The sequence below is a fragment of the Syngnathoides biaculeatus genome, chromosome 22, assembly GCF_019802595.1.
Source record: "Syngnathoides biaculeatus isolate LvHL_M chromosome 22, ASM1980259v1, whole genome shotgun sequence".
Classification (NCBI taxonomy): domain Eukaryota; kingdom Metazoa; phylum Chordata; class Actinopteri; order Syngnathiformes; family Syngnathidae; genus Syngnathoides; species Syngnathoides biaculeatus.
In genome coordinates this window covers 11,511,273-11,536,950 of record NC_084661.1, presented here as the reverse complement: position 1 = coordinate 11,536,950, position 25,678 = coordinate 11,511,273, and the positions used below count along the sequence as shown (strand labels likewise).

The 25,678-nt window shown below is 46.1% G+C and overlaps 1 protein-coding gene across 1 annotated transcript; it reads left to right on the top strand.

Annotated features, from left to right (window-relative positions):
• The first annotated feature begins 5,814 nt into the window (after window positions 1–5,814).
• fscn2b (fascin actin-bundling protein 2b, retinal) lies at window positions 5,815–25,505 on the top strand. Its single transcript, XM_061810892.1, has 7 exons — window positions 5,815–5,834; window positions 12,211–12,309; window positions 12,511–13,237; window positions 22,366–22,522; window positions 22,679–22,800; window positions 22,907–23,074; window positions 24,565–25,505. Exons 2-7 carry the CDS (start codon window positions 12,217–12,219, stop codon window positions 24,768–24,770), a joined length of 1,473 nt encoding a protein of 490 aa, XP_061666876.1. The 5' UTR covers window positions 5,815–5,834; window positions 12,211–12,216; the 3' UTR covers window positions 24,771–25,505.
• Window positions 25,506–25,678: the final 173 nt, after the last annotated feature.

Sequence of the window (25,678 nt, the reverse complement as noted above, 5' to 3'; positions counted from 1 at the left end):
AGGTGCTGATTCTCATCCCGGCCACTTCACAATCGCCTGCGAACCGCTCCAGTGAGCTGGAGATCACGGCTTGATGAAGCTGACGGAACCGCATCATCCGCACAGAGCAGAGATGCGATGCTGAGGCCAGCAAACCGGACACCCTCTACGCCTTGGCTGCACCTAGAAATCCTGTCCGTAAAAGTTACGAACAATATCGGTGACAAAGGGCAGCCTTGGCGGAGTCCAACTCTCACCTGAAACGAGTTCGACTTATTGCCGACCAAACTCCGACGGCGGTCGTACAGGGACCGAACAGCTCATGTTAGGGGGTTCGGTACCCCGTACTCCCGAAGGACTCCCCGAGGCACACGGTCGAATGCCTTCTCCAAGTCCACAAAACACATCTAGACTGGTTGGGCGAAGTCCCATGCACCCTCGAGGATCCCGCCGAGGGTGTAGACCTGGTCCACTGCTGAAAAGTCAAATGAAGGCTTTATAAAATCCCATGATTATCTTATATTGAGGCTATCCCCCTTATTATTTTTGTATAATCATAATCATTAACCGTACAAGGGTGCGGCAGTAAACAGATTAATGAACGCCTTAACGCCGTGTTATTAACGTCATCAGTCATCATTCGCTCCACGGTCGACGTCGGGAGGATAAAAGAATATTGAGACGCCGTTGTTTGTCTCACTTTTCTCTCAGGTCGCCGTGATCGGTTCCCGCATAGCTCAGCGGATCCGACGCGCTCCGACGAACAAAACATCCTTTCAAGGGCAAAAATAAACTTGGAGCTACTTAGGCTTGCGTCGACGTGTGCAAAAGAATAGCGGGGAAGGCGGGGGGGGGGGGGTTGCGGCGATACGCTCACAAGTTTGTTCCACTATAGCAATGATCACGAGGATACGCAAGGTTTCACATTCACTTGCATACCTGTACATATATCTATGTATGTATATCTATACGGGCATACAGTGCTTCGAGAACCTATGGAGCCCGCCGGGGGCCTTGGGGGGGGGGGGAATAATGCTTAGCAACCTGAAAAATGCCCTCACCACAAAAAGGCCTCTGACACTAAGAAATGAAATACGGGAGTCGAGCCGGAGACATTAATCCACGGCGTCGCCGCTTTGTGTGGGTATTTGTCCGTACGGCGGCGCACGGCGGCTGAAATAAACATTTGACACGCCGCCGTTTTTCTCGTGACGTGCATTTGCGAAGGTGCTATTGCGACCCGGGTAATCCAGACACACAAAGAAAGTACAACAAATGAGATCGGGGAATTAAGTTGTGGGTAATAATGCGGAAGGACACGGAAAAAGTATTAGAGACGCCTACTGGTGTTGATTTAATACTTTGTATAAAAACAGCTTCTAGTATGAAGAAACCAGTCACATGTTTAGCTCTGGTTTGGTTCTGGTCCACTCAAGCAGTCTTCAAATCTTGGAGGTTCCGTGGGCTTCTTTTATAGACCTTGCGTTTCAGTTCTTTCCATACATTTTCGATTGGAATCAGGTCAGGTGATTGGCTGGGCCATTCCAGCAACCAATTGAGGGTTTCCGTGGAAGTACGTTTTTTGGATCATTATCCTGGCGGCGGAGTCCATTACTCACAGTTTTCCTTGTGACAACAGCACCTGCTAATTCCAGGTCTTTTTGAGGCTCTCCACAGGTGGTCCTTGGCTCTTGGACAATTCCTCTGATTATTCTTTGCACTCCTCTGTCAGAAATCAAAAACCGAGGCAAGTTTATGTGGTATGATTGGCTTTCCACGTACGTGTTATGGCCCCAACCGTCCTTTCTGGAACGTTCGGAAGCTCAGATATGACCCAATAACCAATGCCATTATGTTTTTCTCCTCTTCATCTTCACATCATTCCTTGTCTTTCCCTTCTTCCTCTCTCTCTCTCTCTCCAAACAGTGGATATTGGGCCCATCAACGGAGAGATGGGTCATTATTAATCTTGGGCCGAGCTCCAGGCGCCATCTCTTGTGTGCGTTTACTGTTCCAAAAGAGGGGCCGGAGAACGTTTTGCGAGCGCTCTGCATAAAAGCCGAGCGCCGGGTTGATGTGTGTGAGCATTTTTGCGCGAGCCAAAGTGCATTTTACCATGATGGATAACGAGAGACCCCCATTCTTAATGCACACTCACACAAGGCAGACCCCCATGAGAAATGAAGGAGAGGAGGGGGCGGGGATGGTGGTGTAGGGGAAGAGTCCCTCTTCCTCCTGAACTCATTAACCGTTGTCCTCTTCGCCCTCCCTCCGTCGCTCCCACAATACCAAGCAGCAGCCTGCATCAATAACGCCGGTGACAGCACGTGGGGGGACGGGTCAAGACAAGCGGCCACCAATCTCCCTGGCAACTAGCGCTTGCGGTCGCCATCCCCACGACAACAACCACCCAGGACACGCAGTGGGGTACCCTGCGCGTCCCCCTTCCTGAGGGATGTTACACGGCGAGGGCGCCCGCGTCCCGCTGATGCCGGATCAGACGCTAGCGTATTGTAAAATCGCCGGCAGAACGGTAGATGACTGCCGTCACCTCGGAAGTCAACTCAGCTGACATGGCCGACTCGCTGCTGTGTTCAAGAGGACGATGAAGAGGCGGAGAAGCTAATAAGTGAGACTGTAAACGGCGGCGGGATGCAAATGCCGCCGCATCCTGATTTTCATGCGAGCGCGTTTCTCGCTAGGCGCGTTTGCCAATTTGGCAGACCGGTCTGCGGTGAGCTGTATTGGCAGAGCGCCAATTTGGTAGCAGAAAGTCCATCGAGATTTATGCCTGCTCAGATCACGTCTAAGTCCTGCAGGTCCGGAATCCCGGTCTAGCGCGATTTTGCTGAGTTTGGCTACGGCACGGGTCAACAAACTGAGGCCCACGGGCGCGTATATTTAGGTCGCCGGCGGTTATCACCACCTCATGCTGTACACCCAGTCACACTGAGTTACCACGGCGACCAGAGACGACAATCCTCGTGCTCAAATCGCTGCGATTACGCAACGTCTTGTTCTGTATAGAAATGTCTGTCGAGGCGGTCGGTTAAGTGCGCCAAATTTAAAGGGAATGAGAGGAGCTGTTTGCTTGTCTGCTTGATTGGCAGCAAATGAAGTCAGCATTAAATGCTCGCCACAGTGGCGCAGCCCTTCCGCGCTCTCACCTGCCGGTCTGCGCTGGTCTATGAAAGTACCAACAATGGTCTGACCCACCTGCGGCACACACCTGTGTCGCCAGCTGTGCAAATTTTGGTTATTCTCAAAAATACAACCTAAAAAGTTAGCCCAAAACTACACCATATGTAAAACCATTACTTTATTGTTGTTGTTGTTTTTTTTAATCAAATAGAAATATTCCAGCATTTACTGACTTTTTTTTTATAAATAATGTGTACGCTGATGTTCGAAAAATTTGGGGCCACTTAGAAATTGAAAAAATAATGATTTTAATAAGAAATATTGCATTTTATCAAAACATACAGTAACGACAATCAAATAGAATGCAAACAAATATACTATAACTGCTTTGACACATTTTCTGCTTCAATTCAATGCAGGTTATGCTGCTTACTTGGGTGTGCGCACCATGGCCATATTTGGTCATTATAATACAGAGATAAGAATATAGTATATTATACATGGAGTCAGTCTTAACTTCATAGCATGAGTTGTTTTCCACAGAGGACAAACAATATATGCCTGTGAATATCCTTATATTATTATTATTGTACGTCTACAAGCGTTGCTCCACCGTTTTTGTTCATCTGTTGCTTGAAGTATTCCAATACTGCCAGATGGACGCTATTCGCTCGCCCATCACTGGCATTTTCCTTTATGTGTTCATTAATCTAGCAGACTTTTGTAAGGCAAAATTGTGCGCTTCGGGTTAAATACACAACTTGTAATTCTCCTTGTTTGCTGTTTTATTTGACAGTAAATGTCAACTGCAAGCGGCAATAAAAAGCTTAAAGCCTCGTTTTTTGGGGGGGAAGAATTATTCAATATCTGCCAAACTGCTGCCGTTGGGAAGCGAGCTGAGTTCACTGCCATCATACAGCAGTTATATTTCCGATATTGGTTCACAAGATTCACTGTACTTATTTTTGAAAGGGCGCCCCCCCCCCTCCATGAATATAATCTAGACATTCTGGTGTTTTTTTTTTTTTTTAAATCGTGTGTACACAAGATAATAGCTACCCTGCATTAGATTAAAACAGCAATAATGTTTAAGGCCTTTAGGGGCAGTGTAGTCTTGCGAGCCAGCGAACAATAAATATGGAACATAATTGAAACTGGTAAATCTTATAAGGTCAACCATTACAAGGCTTTAATGCCTAATAGACTTAAATCGAGCCGACCAAATCAGGTGATTAATTTTCATATAGTGTAGATGCTGGTGCGGGGAAAAAAGGTTTTTGTCTGCATCTGAGAAATCATTCACGTATTCCTGAAGTATTTGAGGGCGTAAATTAGCAAAATCTACGACCGGTGATGCAATTTTATAGGATGCAAAAAACAAATCCTTCAATTGTTAATATTACACATATTTTGTTTTAACTGTGAGGTCATTGGATTCGTCCTAATTACTTGTTGCAACTGTAAAATAATGTAAAATATTTTGAGTTCTACACACAGAGCAAAAACAAAGTGGGAAAGCATAGTGTAATACTTGTGTAATAAAACAGTCATAACATGTGGAGAACGCCTGGTTTAAAAAAAAAAAAAACCCTTGATGCAATGTTACAGTACGTTTCCCAGTATATCTCTAAAGAACTTCTTCATTTACTCATACTATGACAGTTAGGCTCAAGGGATGCATGGATGCATTAAAAATAAAATCACAGATGAATGAATGAATAAAAACATGGGCATAAAAGGATTGAGTAGATACATGAATAGGATATGGATGGAACAGTTGAATGAATGAATGATGAATGAATGAATGAATGAATGAATGAATGAATTTCGTAGCATGCACGGATGGATGAAAACATTAAAATGGTCTATCTCTGTATAGATGGATACATTGAAGAATAGATGCTGCCTATATGAATGAATGAATGAATAAATAAATGAATGAATGAATTTAGTAGCATGCACAGATGGATGAAAACATTAAAATGGTCTATCTCTGTATAGATGGATACATTGAAGAATAGATGCTGCCTACATGAATGAATGAATGAATGAATGAATGAATTTAGTAGGGTGCATGGATGGATGGATGAAAACATGAAAATCGTGGATGCATGAATGGATGGATGAAAACATGATCATTGTGGATGTCTATGGATGGATACATTGATGAGTAGATATTGCCTATATGAATGAATGAATGAATGAATGAATGAATGAGCAGAATTCAGTAGGATGCACGGATGGATGATGCAAACTATATGAATATATATGAATGAATGAATGAATGAATGGGTTAGCAGAATTTAGTAGGATGCATGGATGGATGGATGAAAACATGAAAATCGTGGATGTTCGTATGGATGGTTACATTGAAGAATAGATGTTGCCTATATGAATGAATGAATGAATTTAGTCGGATGCACAGATGGATGGATGAAAACATGAAAATCGTGGATGTCTATATGGATGGATGCATTGAAGAATAGATGCTGCCAATATGAACGGATGAATACATGTAGTTCTAGAAAGCATGGATGGATGCGTATTCGTTTGGACGCTGCGGCTATAAAGTCTAATTGGACGAAGTCCTACTGCGGGTTCATATTTCCTCGTTAAAGGTTCGTCACGTCACTCCGTGCGTGTGCGCTTGTGGCACGTCTACGTGACGTGACGGACATAAATCAGCCACTAAAACGTGCGTCGCGCTTCCTCAGGTAAGCGCTCGCAGTGCCACAAGACGAAAACGGAACGCCGGGACACGCCGCGTCTGTGTTAAATATCACGCGGTAGTCGTGTTTTTCGTACTTATTCGCCGTTAAAGAGGCTCGCCGTGACGTTGATAAATGTGGCGCGAGAGCGCGGCGACGGGACGACGAAACGCGAGCGAGCCCCGCGGAGCTCGCGAGAGGGAGCGTCTCCTTCCTCGCGGACGGAAAACACGCCGGGGAGTGGCGCCGAGTGGAGAGATAGCCAATCGCGCGACGAGCTTGCCGTTTGATTTTGGAGTCTCAGCCAATCAGCGCCGCGAAGAGGGGTCCCGGCCCCACGTGGGCCCGGCTTTGCCAGCGGACAATACCGGGCTGTGGACCAATCGCGGCCGAGGAAGGTGTTAATCTCGCCGCCCATTGGCCGCGTGTTCGCCACGGTCTCCCCCACTCATCACGTTTAGCCCGTTGATATTTAACTCTTTCATGTCACCCAGGAAGGAACCGCTGCGCCCGTAAAACACAACCCCGCGCTGTGATAGCCAAATGCGAATTAATGAATGATCCAGAGGCGGTTTATTATTTTTTTTTCGTTTTTTTTTTTTTTTTTTTTTTTTTTTTAGAAACGCGATGTATCAATTCATCCGGACTGTTTCAAAGCCTCGTTTGGGACGGGAAAGAACGGTCTTGAGACCGTCAAACGACCAGGACGGTTTAAAAAATAAAAATAAAAAAAAAAAAAAAAAAAAAAACCTTCCCCTAATCATAATCAAATTAGCATGCAAGAGAAGCAACGAGATTAAAAGCACATGAGAAATGCAAGCGCGGCAGTAGTGAAGAATAAGCCGTAACATTCAATTCGCACACATATTCGTGGGTCAAGACGCGCTCCTGTTGTGCAACCGCGAGAGCCTTGTTTTTAATTGCATTGATGTTTCAGGTTTGATTTGCTTCTGTAAGACTCCCCCCACGCCCCCACTAAAAAGCCGAGCATTAAATGCAGCCATTTATAAAGAGGGTTCTTCCCTTCTCGGGGTTGTGCAGTCACACAGGCACCAACAGTAACGCAACAAGCATCAATCTTCTGTCCTGCTTCTTTTTTTTGTTTTTTGTTTTTTTTCAACCTCCAAGAGATGTACAGTACGGTTCGGTAAAACCCGCAGGACGCAAGAGCCGGAATAAAAGGCTGACACTGCCTCCCAGCGGTGGGAGCGGGCAGAGCGGCAATTTTATCATCTTGCTAATACATGCGATGCATATGCCTAGTTCGACAAAAAGAGTAGCTCTGCGAAGTAAAAAGGTGCAACTTTTTGAGAAACAGCTTCAGGAATACATTTTTTTCTTCTGCAGCATATCTCAGTTGCACGAAGCAAGACTACGAAATATGCTGTTGGAGCATTTCAATGCGGGAGAACACCAGCGAAGTTGATTCCTTATCAGGAAATGAACAAGTTTCAAGTCATTGGTCTGAAAATGATCATTTACTTGCTAAAAAAGGCAACAGACACTTAAAGGTCAAGTGTCGTGCCTATAAACATTATAAAATAGATATCGTAATGAAAAATGCATATAACAGTATTCACGTCAATGTCCATACGAAAAAATAAATATGAGCGGAGAGCGCGTAATCCACGCGCAAAGTTGCGGAAGTCTCATTCGACATCCAAGTGGTTCGCCATCTTGCCTGCATCCTCTGTTCAGTGCGTCACACCGCGACACGGAAGCTCTTTTCAAAGAAGAGAACATCTCGCAATCGAGTGAAGTGACCGGGGCAATATTACCCTATGGTTTTGAGCCATATTTAGATGATATGCGGATCACTTCTAACTAACAAGGGACTCCCAGACAGTATGTATGAGCCGTGCCTCGTAAAGTTCTTCTGCACGTTTGTTGATAAAAAAAAAAGTTTACAAGGGTGTGGGCCGAGTCTCTACAGATACGGCAATGCACTCCCAGCCTAGTATACTCTACAGCTAAAGCATACATTTTAAGCAAAAAAAAAATATTTCTTAAATTATTTTATCACATAAAGAATTTAAAATATACATGTATTTCTACTATGCAGTTTATTATCAGAAAAAGCTAAAAAAATGCTTTAAAATGCCCAATTTTTTTAGGCTTGGAACACATTATTTCTTTTTCCATTCATTGTAATGGGAAACCTCGATTCGGTTTTTGAACAAATCACTTCTCGAACCGTTTTCTGTAACGAATTGTGGTCGTAACTTGTGCTCAGGAAGTTGACTTTTTTTTTTTTTGTTCTCGCATTTTTTAAGTTTGCGGGTTATGCGGCAAGCGGATGTGCGCGTTTATACAGTACGATACCGCAATCCAAATACATTTCCCTGATGTTTCCCCAATGCAACTCCACACTAAAGCTCAAAACTGGAAGCGGCAGTATCGGTGAACATGCCCGCCTCACTGTTCAGAAGTCGGAGGTCTCAAATCCGGATTCTGGCCTTTTGGGTTTTTCTGAAGAGATTCGAGCTTCCTAGTTGTGTTGGGAGAAGAGCAGAATATAAAATGGATGGATGGATGAATATTAATACGGTAAGAGTTGATCTCTCTTTCATCCAGTTCCCGATTCGACGGGAGTGGGAGGGGCTCAGTGTGTGCGGGAGGGATGGACGGGCGCCAGTGGGAGTATACCCCCCCCCCTCCCCCCACAGGCCCAAGTAATGGCAGAATAGAAGTTAATAGGGGAGGAAAAGGCCCGTAGGCTGTTAGCTCCAAAGCGGTCATTTTGAATCCTCCCTCCCGGTCACTCCCACTTCTCTCTCGTCCCTTCTCACTGTGCAATTTCACGCCATCATTCCACCATTCAGCTCTCCTCCCCTCGCCACCTCGTTCCCGTCCCCTCTCTCCTTTCAGCCCCTTTCCCGCTCCTTCCTCCGTGCTCTACCTCTTTTTCCGCCTCTCATCCCGACCCCCGCCCCCCTCCCCTCGCCGCGCCGTCTCCTTGGAGGAGGTGTAATGATAGCGATTTGAGTGTCATCAGAGGGCCGACGTAATGGCCTCTAAAGCATCATCGCGCGGTTGCCACGGTGAACCTGGCACGGCCGCCCCACACAATGGGTGGGTGGGGGGGGGGCGGGCGACAAAAACAAAAAAAAAAAAAACTAAAACATCTGGCTCGCTATCGACAGGCGTCCGTGTGCCGACGGCGCCGGCACATCAGCAGACGATGACGAGGCCCCCGGGGGGCCACGGGGCCTGAACTAATGGTGCGTGAGATGGAACACACATGAGACGGAATTACACTGGAAGTGATAATAGTAACAGTAATGAAAATAACGGCGCCGACGACAATAACGCTGTATGACTTGTTTTGATTTGGGACCGCTGCTTTCCTCGTCTCGGCCACACGCGCGTGAGCATTTTCGTGCGGATGCGTACTCGGCAGCATTGACGGGGTTAATTGTGCCGCTTGTACATGTTACAGGTTATAATATTGACCACTGGGAATATTGGGGAAATGTCAAAAAGTTTGACAGATGACCCAGTGACCTATGACCTCATCACTTGGCACGCCACCAGCGCGCATGCGCTACGACGTCACATCCTGTAGACACAAAAGGGGAATCGCGTCTGTGTCTTGGTTTCTTTTCTAAAATGTTGAAATCTGTATTCAGAAGTAAGTTGTTTTATGTGTCTCGTGTAGTACAGCAAAGCCTCGGTTCTCCAACGTCACAGTTTTCGAACGAAAATTTTGAGTTTTTTTTTCAAACAAAAATCGGTATTCGAACGCCGCTGAAAATAACATAATGCGCGTGGCGCAAGCAGTTGACCCACCCACGACGCGTTTTGTTATTGTCAATTTGAAAGCCCCCCGAAAAAAAAACCCGGAAATGACATTACACGCGCGGCGCAACTAGCGCACTTTTGTTATGCTGTATGACGCAGCCTCTGTACACCGACGAGTCCCGGTAGCGACTGTTGTTTTTCTTCTTACCGATGACTACCTACCGTATTAACCCCCAATCGTGGCTCCAAAGAAGGAAAGTTGCTTGTTTAAAGTTATTCTGCACTTTTGTTAATAAAAAGAAGTTTACAATGCTGGGGGCCGAGTCACTACAGACACGGCAATGCACTCCCAGCCGAGCGTACTCTACAACTAAAGCATAGATCTTAAGCAAAAAAATCTATATATTTCTGAAATTATTTCATTATATAAAGTATTTCAACTATACATGTATTTCTACTATGCAGTTTATTATCAAGAAAAGCTTTTATAGCTTGGAACGCATTATTTCTTTTCCCATTCATTAGAATGGGAAACATCGATTCGGTTTTCGAAGAAATCACTTCTCGAACCGTTTTCTGCAACAGAACGTGGTTGAGAACCGAGGCATCACTGTACATTCCAGAGTCCAGAGTATAGTTTTTTTTTTTTTAAATAGTGTATAGTTTTAACTTTGATCACTAAAGATTTTTTTAGCTTTATAAAAACAATATTTGTAATCCCAATCTACAAATTGTTTCTTGCGCAGGTGACGCTTTGGGGAGCGATAAACGTACAGTACACATTGTTAAAATACGACAGCGGGATCCGAACGTGAGCAGCGGCGATTGCCCCACTCGTCAGTTCCTACGGCAGCGTGACGAAGATATGATTGATAGCGATTACATTTTATTTTGTTTGCGCATCTAACAGATTATTTACTTCATTTTGCTCCATTTGAGTGGAAACTGACATCCAGGTCAGGTGACGTATTGTATAGTCGGATGGGGCGGCGGCGGCGCTAGATTAGCCGGGTTGAGATGATTGGGTTGAGGATTTAGGAGGATTCGTGAGAGGACGCGTCTGTTTACTCGCTGAAGAAATCTTACAAATTGCATGATTGGCGAGATTATTGTTGCACAAACACACGCGCGGGGTTTGAGATGGAGGTGGGGGGGGGGGGGTCATGGACCATATTCTGCCTCTTGGTCCTATTAAAGCTGACCCAGAGAATGTGCAACCGGAGAAGGTGTGTAACTAAACACGATGTTGGCGGGTTAGGGGGAGCTCGAGTGGAGCAGGCACAAGGGGGGGTCTGGTTACTATCAGCACGTGTGCGTGTTTCGACTTACCCGTCTTCACGTGCCGGGGAGCAAGGCACGGAGCAAAATTGAGGAAAAACAGCAGAGGAGGCAGAGGAAAGCAAGATTACGTAAACATGTCAGATGGGAAAGGGGATGGGACGCTTAAGGTGACAAAAGCAAGTTTTTTTTTTTTGTGTGTGTGATGGAGCACTTATGTTCTGGGAAAGGACCAAAGCAGTCCTTGGATGGTTGAGGATGTTCTTCCAAACTGGTCCAACTTCAGGAACCTGGATTTCAAGGAACGTCAACGTCAGAAAAGAGGCGAAAACTGGGGAAAACGGGATCCGTAGCAAATGAAGCATCGGAGTGAAGACGTCAAAGGAGAAGTTGGACGAGGGTGGGGTGGGGGGGCACGCTGATGATGAGGAGATAAGCGCTCGGGAGCAAAATTTAGTCGACGCGGCGCGAGAGATCCGACGACAGGCTCTCCGCCGAGGAGCTCGACTGAAAGTCTTCGCCGCGTCCAACCTGATTAGGCCGGTCGAGTCCGGGAGGAAACGAACTGAACGGGGGGGGGGGGGACACACAGTCGGAGGAGAGGGAAAAAAAAGGCAGGAATTACAGCAGGTCACTCGGAGAAAGAAGCCTCTTAAATCTTGGGAGCAGGAATTAGAGTTGCAGAAACGGCGAAGGAAGCCACAAAACCGCAGTAAGTAAATTAGGAGGCTGCGGCTGGAAAACTGGATGGTGGAAGCCGTGGGTGTGTGTGTGTGGGGGGGGGGGGGGCAGGAATTTGGCAGTCTCTGGAGTGCTTTATACGCTGTACCTTAATGAATTGATTTCCTGTCTGAGCGATGTTTGCGTTTCATCACTCCCCATGACATCACCGCCATTCTTTTTTTTTTTTTTCTGCCCCTGTTGATTTAGCAGAGTGCTACAAAGGAAGGGATAAATCTAAATTAACTGCTAATTCTCCCACAACAGCGTGAGTCATTGGTAATTTGCTCAAATCTAGGAAATCTACCTTGTCAGCGCGGCAATTAACCGGAACAACTTGCATTCGTTTATGAAATGGAACTTTTATTTTTCTTTCGCGCCCGGGACCGGGGCCATTATTTTAACCTCGGCAAGCGGCGTTAATGAGCAATCGCGGTGTCGCTCGAGGGCGAAAAGTTGGACTGAAATGTGGCAAAAAGACTCGAGCTCGCTGGTTCCGGGTATGCAAATGAAGATCGGCCTTCATCAGAACAGGTGGCCGCGACATCCACAAGCCGGCAAGATTACAGTTTGGGCAAGCGCGTGGATCTAACTTTGTAGAAAATATACATATTGTCCATGTTTTATTATTTTTTTTTAATAGGTGAAGATGCCGTCCGACGGGAATCAACCCTTGACACTTCAATTTGGTCTGATCAACCACGAAGGTCGCTACCTCACTGCAGAGATGTTTGGCTTCAAGGTACTAAAAAATAAAAATAAAATGAAAAATCATATACAACCAGCACGTTTCAATTCAGCTCAGTGGTGTCCAACATTCTGAACCAGACTGCCACAGCACAACCAGTCCAGACGGCCAGACTAGTTTGTCAATCCTGCACACTGCGTTCCATTTCAGTCAATTTTGTCCGCCCTGAAACTGAATGCTGTCTCGATCCCTCAGGTCAACGCATCGGCTCCGAGTATGAAAAGGAAGCAGATCTGGACTCTAGAGCAGGACTCGCAGGACACTCGGGTAGTGTACCTACGCAGCCACCTCAGACGCTACCTGGCCTCCGACAAGGACGGCAATGTGACCTGCGAGGGCGACGGGCGGCACTCAGACTGCCGCTTCCTCATCGCGGCCCAGTCGGACGGTCGCTGGGCTCTTCAATCCGAGCGGCACCTCCGGTTCTTCGGCGGCTCCAGGGACTACCTGTCCTGCTTCGCTCAGGGCATCGGTGACGCCGAGCTGTGGGCAGTGCACCTGGCTCTGCACCCCCAGGCCAACCTGCTGTCGGTGGCCCGCAAGCGCTACGCCCGCCTCTCGGTGGAGGACGGCGAGATCTCTGTGGATAAGAACATTCCCTGGGGGGTGGCCTCAGTCCTGACTCTCGTCTACCAGAACGGCAAGTACTGCCTGAAGACCTGCGACAGTCGCTTTCTCGGCAATGACGGGAAGCTCGTGAATCACAGCGACAGGACCACGACATACACGCTGGAGCTCAAGTGTGGAAAGTTAGCGTTCAAAGACTGCGAGGGGAAGTACCTGTCGCCCATGGGCCCCGCCGGGACCTTGAGGTCCGGCCGCTGCTCGAAGCCGGGCAAAGATGAACTCTTTGACCTGGAGGCCAGCCACCCGCAGGTGGTTCTGAAGGCAGCCAATGGGAAATACATCTCCACGAGGCAAGGTAGGCAGTCTGCCTGTTCCCTGAAAGTCTGAAACACAATCCCAACTCCCAAAATAGTAAGTTTGTCTTTCACTTAAAGGTCCACTGTCATGAAATTCATGATTATGAATGAAAAACCAGCAGCCGGTATGAACCCAGACGTTTTTTTCACCACAAAACATGCTTTTGACATACCGTATATGGCTTTTTGTAAATCTTGCCATGAAAATCCACTCGAGGGATTTGTTTTCGACAAGAAGCAGGAAGTGACGTACAGGGCAGTAGCGCACTCAAGCGGTCTCGTCTGTTTATACTAGTTTTACCTCCGGGAAGGGAGCTCGTCGTTCCTTCGTGTTAGCCAAAATGCCGGCTTGTTGTAATGCTGGATATTGTTCGAACACTCGGGAGGATGGATTCGCTTTTCATCGATCCGGTTCTTCTTGAAAAATGGATTGCACAGGTGATAAGGACGAGGGCTTGGTGTGTATACAGCTACTAAAAAAACAATAGTTGGGGCGGGGGTGGGGGGGGGCGTAATCCGTAAATAGGGGTGCTAAATGTGTCGATGTGCGCATCGGAAGGCTTCAGTGCAGCAGCCGCTGAAGGACGGCCTCCGCAGGCCTTGCGGATCGCCACCGGCCTTGCCGACAAGGCCGAGCCGGCCGCCGGCCTTGTCGACACGGCTTCGGCTGGGGTGGCTTGTCTCGGTGCCGGGCTGCGGTGGCTCATCCCTGCCGCGGAAGTGGATCAGACGGGGAGGCGGTTTGGCCGCATTGTCAGTGTTGTCTTTATCACCGCCGCGCGGAGGTGGATCGGGCTTTGGCCGTGATCCGCATATCATCTAAATATGGCTTGAAACGATAATATTGCCCCGGTCACTTCACTCGTTTGTGAGATGTTCTCTTCTTCGAAAAGAGCTTCCGTGTCAGACGGGGCGTGTTCGTCTCCCACAGTGGGGGCCACAACGTGTTTTCAACGGCGAATGTCCCAGTGTGATGTCACGTACAGAAGATGCAGCCACTTGGATGTCGAATGAGACTTCCGCAAGTTTGCTCATGGATGACGTGCTCTCCGCTCATATTTATTTTTTCATATCGACGTTGAGGTGAATAATGTTATACTAATGTTAGGTTAGGTTAGGCTTAGGGTACTTCATTTCAGTACAGTACTTGCAATACTTGAATGAATGAACTCCGGAGATAGTTTGACCGTAATGGGATGTCCGCGTGTGTTGTTTCAAGGTGTCAAAGCGCAGCATTGTCTTCCAAGTCCTTTAAAATATAATAAATCATAAATATCCTTTTAGTACAAAAAAAAAAAAACAAACTCAATTGATTACCGTGCAGACTTTTGGTAGCTAACTCTGTTAACACTGCGTTTTTCCTTCCGGGGTTACCCAGACAGCTGCTTTTAACCTATATTGTCCGCAGCAGAATTGTGTTGATATTGCATTATGTATTTATGCTTTGGTCTTGTCACAGGGCAGCCGAAGCGGGTTATTTGATCAGCACGCGGACACGGCATCGCGCGGCAACGTTGATGGATTACAGCTGCTCACATCAGCTTCAAAGTCCATTCTCGTCCGAGACGAGGCCGCGTTTCTTTGATGCGTGCGCAAAAACTCACAAGATTGCAGTTGCGAGGGTCATTTTACATGCAACTAGAAGTGCGCTACAAGTGGTTGCTAAGTGTTCAGTTGCTGATGACTGAAAGGCACGCGCCGGGCTGATTGTGGACGGATTTGCATACCGTCGGCATGCCGGGTCACCGGCTGCGGATTCTTCTCCGCGGGCTCGCGTTACACACTCCCGGCTCGCCGAAACCCAATCCGGGCCCCGGCTCGGCGATGCCGGTTAGCGGCGGGACCCGCCGACAGAAACCAAAATGACTGGCAGTGCGTTAAATTGATCGGTCGAAGGGAAGGTGGTGCCGGCGCCGAGAGAGCGCGCTGCGGCTCCGTGCACATTAATTGTAAATTTCCATACTTGCTTCATGCCGACAGTACATTTTCCTCCCGTCGCCCCTCCTGCTTGTTTTCGCACAAACAAAAGCGTAATCTTTTCGCCATCGCGCACGCCCACGCGAGCTAACATAATGTCCCGCTGTGGCGAGTGTGGAGGTGAAGTGTGTTGAATTATTGATGAAGTTAGTCCCCTGTTCCTGGAAGGTAAAGAGAGAGTCTGCTTTCAGAAACGCAAGCCCCCCTTCCCCTGGTCAAAAAGCTTCTCCCCCCCCCCCCCCCCCCCCCCCCCGGAGTCACCCAATCTAACTCAGCGACCGCTGACTCCGTAACGACGCCGCAGACAATCCGGGAAACGGGAAAATGGGATCAACAACAGTCGGAGGGATGGATAGGAGGAAAAAGAAAGGAACAACTTAAATACTGTATATTATTATGTTGGGCAAAGAATGGCGGTGCTGCCAGGGAAGGGGGGGGGGACACACATACGGCCTGATCCATTTTTCAAATCAGCCCCACTGAACATTCACACGATGCATTAATTGTCTTTTTTTTTTTAAAGTAAAACTGGTTAATTTAAATTTATTTTTAAAAATTCCTTGCAAATAATGGCTAGAAAAATTCCAAAACTTATTATTATATTTATTAAAATATTATATATTACACAATATATAACATATCTAAATATATACATATTTTTTAATGTATTCATTTATAATTTAATCATTTTACATACTCATTTTTAAAGGTCCCGTATTTTGCCTAATCCATTTTTTTTTCTGGTATTTGGGGTGTAATATTGGCTCTCTGTTTCTTTAGCAAACATATGAAATATGGATTAAAATCGTTCATCCATTTCTGAGTGCCAGACGTTTTTTCTGCCAAGAGGCCTAAAATGGGGTTGTTCAAATTTCTCCCGCTTATCTATGTCACTAGCGAAGATTTCGCCTTTCCCACACCGTCAACATTGGAAAAATACGTGTGGTCACAAGTGGGTCATCTGCACAGAGGCAACCAATCAGAAGAAAGGGGGCGGTCTTAACCAAATATGGACAAAAGGTAGACAAAAGTAGCTGTCAGAGGGACCTTTTCTGGTCACTCGTATGACAAAATTAAGGTATTTTTTTTTTTTAAATGAAACTGTCACTTTTATACTAAAGTCTAAATAGTCAAAATATGAGACTTTTTGTTTTAGCCTCATTTACAAGTCCAACCATTTAAAAATCAAATGCGGCCCTCAAGCCCAAGTTTTCCAAACGCCACTTTAACAAACAAATACTTCCACATTGCTCAGTGTGATATTAATAATACAGCGAAACCTCTGAAGTGGAACGTGGTCAATTCTAAAATGCTGGCCACAAAGGAAATTTAAAAAAACAAAAAAGATTTTAAAAAATAGAAAAATAGGTGCCTCCACCACAATCAGGTCCAGAAGGCTTGTTGAAAACCAAAACGTTCAAAAACCGAAGCACGTTTTCACATTACAATGAATGTAAAATGAAATAATGCGTTCCAAGCCTAAAAAAAAAAAAAAAATAAGCAATTTTTTTTAGCTTTTCCTGATAATAAACTGCATCGTAGAAATACATGTATAGTTTAAATACTTTATATAATTAAATAATTGAAGAACTATATTTATTTTTTGCTTAAAATATATTCTTTACCCTAAAAAAAAAAGATTAAAAAAATAGAAAAATAGGTGCCTCGGTTCTCCAACACAATCTGTTCCAGAAGCCTGGTTGAAAACTAAAACGTTCGAAAACCGAAGCACGTTTTCCCATTACAATGAATGGAAAATGAAATAATGCATTCCAAGCCTAGAAAAAAAAATTTCAAGCGATTTTTTTTTTTTAGCTTTTCCTGATAGTAAAGTACATAGTGGGAATACATGCATAGTTTAAATACTTTATATAATTAAATAATTTAAGAAATATATGTATTTTTTGCTTAAAATGTATGCTTTGGCTGAGTAGAGTATGCTCGGCTGGGAGTGCATTCGGCCCCCAGCCTTGTAAACCTTTTTTCATTAGATAAAACAGATTTGTTCGAAAACCGAGGTCCTACATTTAAAATACAGGGTTGATAGAAAAAACATTTATTCACTGAAGGCGGTTCTTTGCGGTGGATGTAAAAAGTCTACACACACCTGCTCAAATTTTTGCGTTAGGACAAAATCTCCCAAGCGCACGTGGGAAAATGTTTTGCGGTCCGATGAAACCGAATTCCAAATTGTATGTTCGAGGCAAAAAATATGGACATAGAGTATATAGCGTTGCATATTTGCAACGAGGCCTTATTTTGCATTCGCCGAGCGAAGCGGGGGACGTGTAGATTTGCTGCCCGACGTGATGATGAAAGGAGCTGGAGGTGAAATGGAAAGCGGAGAAGGGAGTAGACGTGTTGTCGGGGGATTCTCAAAGGACTTGAGAACCGCAGCCACCTGAGCTCACTTTGTGCTCCTGCTCGCTGCTAATGCACGAAGCGGGTCCAGCAATAAAAGAGGCCTAAATGTTATAAAGGTAAATAATTATTCAAAGCAGCTTTTTTTTGGCATTTGCCCATTTTTGCAGTTTTTTAATTAGAAAAACAACACACTACATTATTGCACTTAAAAAGACCATAAATTAATTTTCAAATCATATAGAATCCAAATAAAAAAGCTTGCGTATCTGGTACGCATGCCTTGGTCACCAGTGGACAGTAAAATACTGATATATTTATCCATCCATACATTTTCTTTGCTGCTTATCCTCGCTAGGGTCGCGGGGAGTGCTGTAGCCTATCCCAACTGTCAACGGGCAGGAGGCGGGGTACACCCTGAACTGGTTGCCGGCCAATCGCAGGGCACATGGAGACAAACAGCCGCACCTAGGGGCAATTTAGTGTCCAATTAATGTCGCATGTTTTTGGGATGTGGGAGGAAACAGGAGTGCGCGGAGAAAACCCACACAAGCACGGAAATATATTTATTCAGGAAGAAGTTGTAACAACTGTTCAGTAAGCTGCAGTAGTGATAGTCATTTTTCACAGAGGATAATGAATATCTACCTCTGAGTGTAGGTATAATGTCTGCCTACATGTGTTGCTACACCATTTGCGTTCAGACGCTTTTGCTCACAAGGTGAAGCAATCCATAAATACAGAAGTAAAGCAGTCAGGCAACTGCTCATTTCTTGAAAAAAAAAATTCTTAAGTTGGATCACAGCGGCTCAACTGTAATTTGTTGGCCTCACAGTTCTGAGGTCCGGGGTTCGATCCCGACCCCGGCCTGTGTGGAGTTTGCATGTTCTCCCCGTGCCTGGGTGATTTTCCTCCGGGCACTCCGGTTTCATCAACATTAATTGGACACTCTAAATTGCCGCTAGGTGTGATTGTGAGTGCGACTGTTTGTCTCTACGTGCCCTGCCATTGGCTGGCAACCAGTTCAGGGTGTCCCCCGCCTCCTGCCCGTTGACAGCTGGGATTGTCTCCAGCACTCCCTGCGACTCTTGTGAGGATAAGCGGCTAAGAAAATGGATGGATGGAAGTTGGATCACTGACAAATGGAAGTAGCGCTGTATGTATCCGCAATAATTCACGCCCACATTCACACCTAGGGACAATTTGGAGTTTTCAGTGAACAACATGCAACATACATACTCCACAGAGGAAGACCGGAACGGAGATTCGAGAACCCAGACCTTTGACTCGGTCGCATCGACCATTTATTTACTTGTACGATACTAAGGACTTCCACTTAGCAGGTGGATAATTATTAGTCTGACACCTGCCTGCCTTGAAACGCACTTTCTAATGACACTGCCCTCCCATTAATGCGAGCATCCATGTGTTTTTTCGTCCCCTCTCAAGCAAAAAAAAAAAAGAGAAAGAGCAACATAAAAAGCAACAGAAAGTGCAGTAGAGAAGGACAACAGATTAAGAGAAAGAAGAAGAAAAAAGAGGCAGGGGGAAAGTGGCATCAGCTTGCCATTAATAATAGATGCCGGAGCCAACCGTGGCTGATGGATTAGTTGGGCCTGCTCCACTTTCAGAATGCAGGTAGAACAGCGCCAGAAAGCGGAGCCGGTTCTGGGGTCGCATCCAAAACTGAAGCGCATCCAAAGACGCCACCTGAGCGCGAGTACGCAGGGACCGAAGCGCAGCTTACTTACTCGAACCCCGATCGCGGCCGCGACGACGAGGCCGCATTGCGTATGCTTGACCGAGCCTCGCGATGGCCGTCGGCAGAAGTATTGATATCTTCAGATTGGTTCCGTGGATTTCGGTGTATCCAATCTGTTCTCCGTTTCCCGCTCCGTCCTTCTCCCATCGCCGCGGCCGCGAAGTCCAGCTGAGCCCCTGACGGAGGATCATTTCTGGGTTTAATCGGTGTGAAATGGACACACGGAACAGATAGACAAAGCATGACATTGACTCGGGATGGGAGAGACTCCGGGCGCGGCGGCGGCCGCGTCTGCTTCAAACGGACTTCATATCCATGATGAGTCACGCCTTGCGTGCGACCCCCCCCCCCCCCCCCCCGATAATAAGATGTACGTTAATGTGTCCAGGTAGCTCAGCCGCCGTGACATCTTTGTCGCGTGGCGTCACACTCTCGCTTTTCTCTCTTTCGTATCCAATTGAAATAAGACGCTGCTGGAAAAACACAAAAATCAGAAAATAAATACAATCTGTTGAAATAATAAAGGGGGTCTTGATAGGATGGCACATTAGTTTATTCTATATTGGCATCCATATAGCGTTTGTAAACTTGGTGATGGTGGCTATAAAGTGCAGGGTTTCCCAAGCTTTAATAAGCAAAAAATTATTGTAACATGTAATGGAACAGAAATTAATTGTTCTTTCATTTAAAAAATAGGTTTAAAAAAAGTCACAGAACGGATTACATTCATTTCAATGAGCAATGATGACACGAGGCGTCTTGAGTTACAAACATGGTCACCGAAAGAATTGAACTCATATCTCGAGGCGCCGCCATATGTTACGTGTATAATCAATGTCATGCAGACCTTTTTATGCAGGAAAAAAAATGCCTCCTCAATCCATTTTCTTTGCCCCTTATCCTCACGAGGGTCGCGGGGAGTGCTGGAGCCTATCCCAGCTGTCAACGGGCAGGAGGCGGGGTACACCCTGAACTGGTTGCCGGCCAATCGCAGGGCACATAGAGACAAACAGTTGCACTCACAATCACACCTACGGACAATTTAGAGTGTCCACTGAATGGAAGTTTTTGGGATGTGGGAGTAAACAGGAGTGCTCGGAAGAAACCCACACAGGCACGGGGAGAACAGGCAAACTCCACACAGGCGGGGCTGGGATTGAACCCGGGACCTCAGAACTGTGAGGCCAAGCTCCCAGCTGCCTCCAAAAAATGCCTCAAAGTGTAAAAATAAAAACATACCTATCGTTCAACTTGTAAAAGTTCATGGTCAATATTTGTCAAATTGGCAACCACATACAGTACCAGTACTTTCTTGGCCCGTGAAAAAAAATAAAAAAACATAATAAATTCATACTTAATATAGCATTTCATGCTGCAGAAGAGCCCTCTTTGCTTTTGAGATAGCTTATCAATGTAAATGCATTTTTTTTTTTTATTTCTGCGGCTCGTGCGGCCTACATTTGATCATCGGCTTGTCGAGACTTGAGTGGCGTTGCCAATTATCGGCACGTCCTGCTAAGTGTGGACCGAGAAATCCCCCTCGCACTTCCTGTTTTTTTTTTTTTTTTATTATTATGATTCTTTTATTGAGCGGATTGAGGGGCCGGGCGGGCCGCACTCGAAAGCTGATTATATCCGAACCCAGCTGTGAAAGAGGGCAGATAGGCAGCCCCCAAAGGTGGGGTTACGGGGGCGAAGGTGGGGGCTCGGAAGGGGGTCAGGGGTGAGGAGGGGGAGGAGGAGATTATTAGAGAAGGATGACCAGAAAGAAGAGAGCGATAAGAAGGCCCTCGTTAAGGGATTTAGAATATTCATCGGGGATGCTGGGTTATGCATCTAATTAAGTCTCGCGGTCATGTGACAAACAACCGTTTCACCATTCCACACGCAAAGATGATAAAAGCTGCAATTACCCACAGGAAAAAAAGGAAAGAGTCGTACGGGATAAAACGCATTACCGTAATTTCCGGCCGACAAGCCGCGACTTTTTTTTCCACACGCTTTCAACCCTCCGGTTTATGCGGCGATGCGGCTAATTTGTGTATTTTTTCTAACTGCCGCAAGGGGGCACTGGAGCTGAAAAGGTAAGAGTGGTGCTAATGCTAGTGCTAACGCCAGCGCTGCGCTGAAGCTAGCGCTAACACTAACAGGGCCGGTGTACCGGTCTGAGCGTTCCCCTGTGCTGAAAGGTCCCCTTGTGATGAATGCGCATGCGTTACTAACAGGGGAACTCTGGGTACATAGCAGATGCTTACTGTGAAATCTCCCGGTCTCATATTTCCCCTTCTTCTACGTAGACGGAGCTAACATATGTTATAACCTAACCCTAACCTTAAAACAAAAGTTGATAAAAAGATATACACATATATGTACGTTCGCTGTGTTCGTCTTTCTGAGCCGAGGAAGTGAATTTTACCGGCCCTGTTAGCGTTGCGCTAGCGTGTTGCTGCCGTGTTACTGGCGTGTCACAGTGATATTTACCGGTAAGTTTTCTTTTAAGCTGCGTGATGGTCTGATTGCTCCCGGTGCTGAATAGTCTCTTTGTGATTAATGCGCATGCGCGTATATTTTGTAGACTTCTGGCCATTCTGAAACATCCCCACATGCGCCATTCCACAACTTGTCGCCGAGCGTTCACGTTTGCTATGGACGTCTCAGAAAGATGAACACAGCGAACGTACATATATGTGTATATCTTTTTATCAACTTTTGTTTTGAGGTTAGGGTTAGGTTTTAACGTATGTTAGTGCCCTCTACGTAGAAGAAGGGGAACTATGAGACCAGGAGATTTCACAGTAAGCGTCTGCTGCGTACCCAGAGTTCCCCTGTTAGTAACGCATGCAGATTAAATCACAAGCAGACTTTTCAGCACGGGGGAGCGCTCAGACCGTCACACTGGCCCTGTTAGTGTTAGCGTTAGCTTTTGTACCACATCTGATTAGATTAAATTCATATTTATGTGAGGAACGGCTTCCTTACTTCCTGCTACCGAGTAACATTCGTGGCTCTTTGCGCTTCCCGTCCCAGGAGGAAGCCTCGCCGCCAACCAGGAAGATGAGACGGACATGGAGTCGTTTCAGATGGAGATGGACAAGGAGAGCGGGAAGTGTACTTTTCGCACCGTGCGAGGGAACTACTGGGCGCTGGTGGCCCACGGGTGCATCCAGAGCACAGCCTCACAAGTGTGAGTGACGCTCCCGTTCCTTGCTGAGCCGTCTTCAACGTCAAGATTATTGTGTCTGTGTTAAGTAATTGGCTAAAATCCATTGGGCTGTTATTATCATATGACTATAATAATGTATTAAGTCAATGGAAACAATATTTTGTATTTTTTGGCCAGTTCAGCAAATACCATGTTCGCAATGGAGTGGCTTGGTCACAAGATGGCGATAAAAGCTAACAATGGAAAATACATCTGCACCAAGAAGAATGGACAGTTATTGGCGATCAGTGATACCATTGGTGAGATTTTTTTTTTTTTTTTTTTTGGGGGGGGGGTCCCAATTTCCACTCACCTCTGGACTCCGGTGAACTTCTCGTTGTAAAAGCGGCTGTCGTCTTTTGTCAGGGGAGCACGAACAGCTCAGCCTGAAACTGATCAACCGGCCCTCGCTGATCCTACGAGGGGAGAACGGCTTCATCTGCCACCACAAGAACTCCAACACCCTGGACGCCGGAAGATCCGTTTACGACGTTTTCAGCCTGCAATTCAGCAACGGCGCCCATCATATTAAAGGTCAGGACTAGCGTAATTTCCGGCCTATAAGCCGCGACTTTTTTCCACATGCTTGCAACCCTGCGGCTTATGCGGCGATGCGGCTAATTTGTGGATTTTTTTTCTAACGGCCGCAAGGGGGGCACTTGAGCAGAAAAGGTAAGAGACCGGTGGAATACATGTCCCGAGGAAGTGACTTTTACCGGTCTGGCCCTGTTAGCGCTGGGCTAGCGTGTTACTGCTGTGCCTCAGTGATTTTTACTAGTATGTTTTTTTTTTTTTTTTAACCAGACCTGTCAGGGCCGCATTAGGGTTATCGCCGTGTTAGCATTAGCGCCACACTTGTGTTAGCGCTTGGCTAGCGTTAAACTTTTTGTGGGCCGTCTTTCTTTGTAAATATCTTGTGTTTCAGTGTGGGCACTTGCGGCTTTTACACGGCTGCGGCGTACGTATGTACCAAATGGTATTTCCTTTACAAATGTACTGGTTGAGGCTTATGAACAGGTGCGCTCCGTCGGACGGGAATTACAGTAAGCGACTGATGCCCAAGTTCAAACACCGAACCACCTTCGCTAAAGAATGAGTTGTTATACAAAACTTTGGGTGAGTTGGAGGCTCTCCCAGATAATTTCGGGCGAGGGTTGACAGATTCCGAGAGAAAAGATTGCCCGACAGCAGGATTTCAACCGAAGAAGCAACAAATATTTCCTCTTTTCTGTTTATTTTATTGTTAGATTACACTACGAAGATGTCACATCGTGCTCATGCTAACACTTCCCCGCTAGTGGAAACAGGCTGACGCATGTTTACTGTTCCACTTTATTGCTTTTTTGGAAATGTGGTTTTAGTTGAGTGAAGGGAAATATTTACACAAAAAATGTTTTCCATGCAAGTCCGTGTTTTTCCAAGAGTTTGGAAAAGGACTTTTTCCTTTCCATGAAGTTGACTTTGCCTGCCAACAATTTCCATATTTGTGCCTATGCATTTACAGTAAAACGCCAGTTAAAAGGTTATCAGGCTCCAGCCTACCGCTCAGGTGCTAGGCTCCAGCACTCCCAATAACCCTCTTGAGGATAAGCGATAAACAAAATGAATGAATGGATAAATTGCCCCTAGGTGCGATCGCAAGTGCGAGTGTTTGTCTCAATGTGCCCTGCGATAGCCAGGCAACCACTTCAGGGTGTACCCCGCCTCCTGCCCGTTGACAGCTGGGATAGGCTCCAGCACTCCCCGCGACCCTCGCGAGGATAAGCGGCGAAGAAATATGCACGTTCATGCCCACACTTTACCATTCCTCATGGCAGAAAAGTGTGGGGATGCACCTTTTGTGACTTAGGCACATGGGAGAATATGGACCTTAGTCTTAGTTTGGATGTGACGTTTCAATATTACTTCCTTGACACCAATTACTACCAGGGGCTTGGTGCATTGATCTTGCGGCAAGTTAGGGGAGTGCTTATAAAAATGCATATAGGACAGTTTTAAATGACATGGTGCATTTTACCCCTCAGGTGTGAACGGTCGCTTCTGGTACGTCAACAGCGCCGGTTTGGTATGCTCGGACGGCGAAGCCCCCGAGGATTTCGCCGTGGAGCTGCCGGAGCGCGGCCGCCTCGCCATCCGGAGCGCCAGCGGCCGGTACCTGCGTGGGGACCGAGGAGGCACGCTTAAAGCGGACGGACTCAGCTTGAGCAGCTCGGCTTTGTGGGAGTATTAATAACGGGGGAGAGAAAATACCTGTGACCTCGCTGATGGTTCCGTCGTCATGGAAACAGCAGTGTCTAGAAATTGAACTTTAAGGTACAATATAGATGGATTTTGCAAAGAGGCCCTTATGCTTTTATTCCAATTAATATTTGTGAAGTAGTAATTCAAATGGCTGCCTCGCGTCATGATTGACCCTTTGGAAATAAACCTTGAGCATATTTATTTCGGGCCGCAGCTGTATAGCCCGCCATCTCTCCTGATCCTTCCTTCGACACTTGCCACTCATGGGGGGGGTCATTGGAGAAAGACACATGGAGGTCACCTTGTAGACAGTCCCTCATTAGTGTGGTACAACTGTCCCAGGGTGTTTATTAGCAGATCAGATCTGGTTTCGAGGAACAGGGGAGGACGGCTACTGTACTGTAACCAACGCACGTGCACTCCAATGCTAGCAAGAGAATAATTGCAGCCCTTTTTTTTTTTTTGACGTTTCAGTACATTTTTATACTTTTGGGGCGGAATTTGGACAATGGAGGGCTCGATTTTGGTTGTTTGGTCACATTTTAATGCTTCGTTTCCCCTTTTCCGAGTTACAAAGGAGCGCAGCTTTTCTTTTTAAAATTACTAGATTTTTTTTTTCAGCGATTGCGACATGTGACTACAAGTGCACTAAACAGTAACAGCAGTAAGAGGTCATATATAAGTTATTTCGGCTTCAGAATAATAGCCAAAACAAAGAAACGCGAGTCAGCTTTGTAAAAAAACAAAAGAAAATACACAACTATGAAAAATATCAATACTCTGGGAGCGTTTTCTTCCATTTACTTGACAAGCATGCTTCTTTAACTGAAATTCACACTCCCAAGCTGTTGCATCCGTCCATCCACTTTCTAAACCGCTTGTCCTCACTAGATCTAA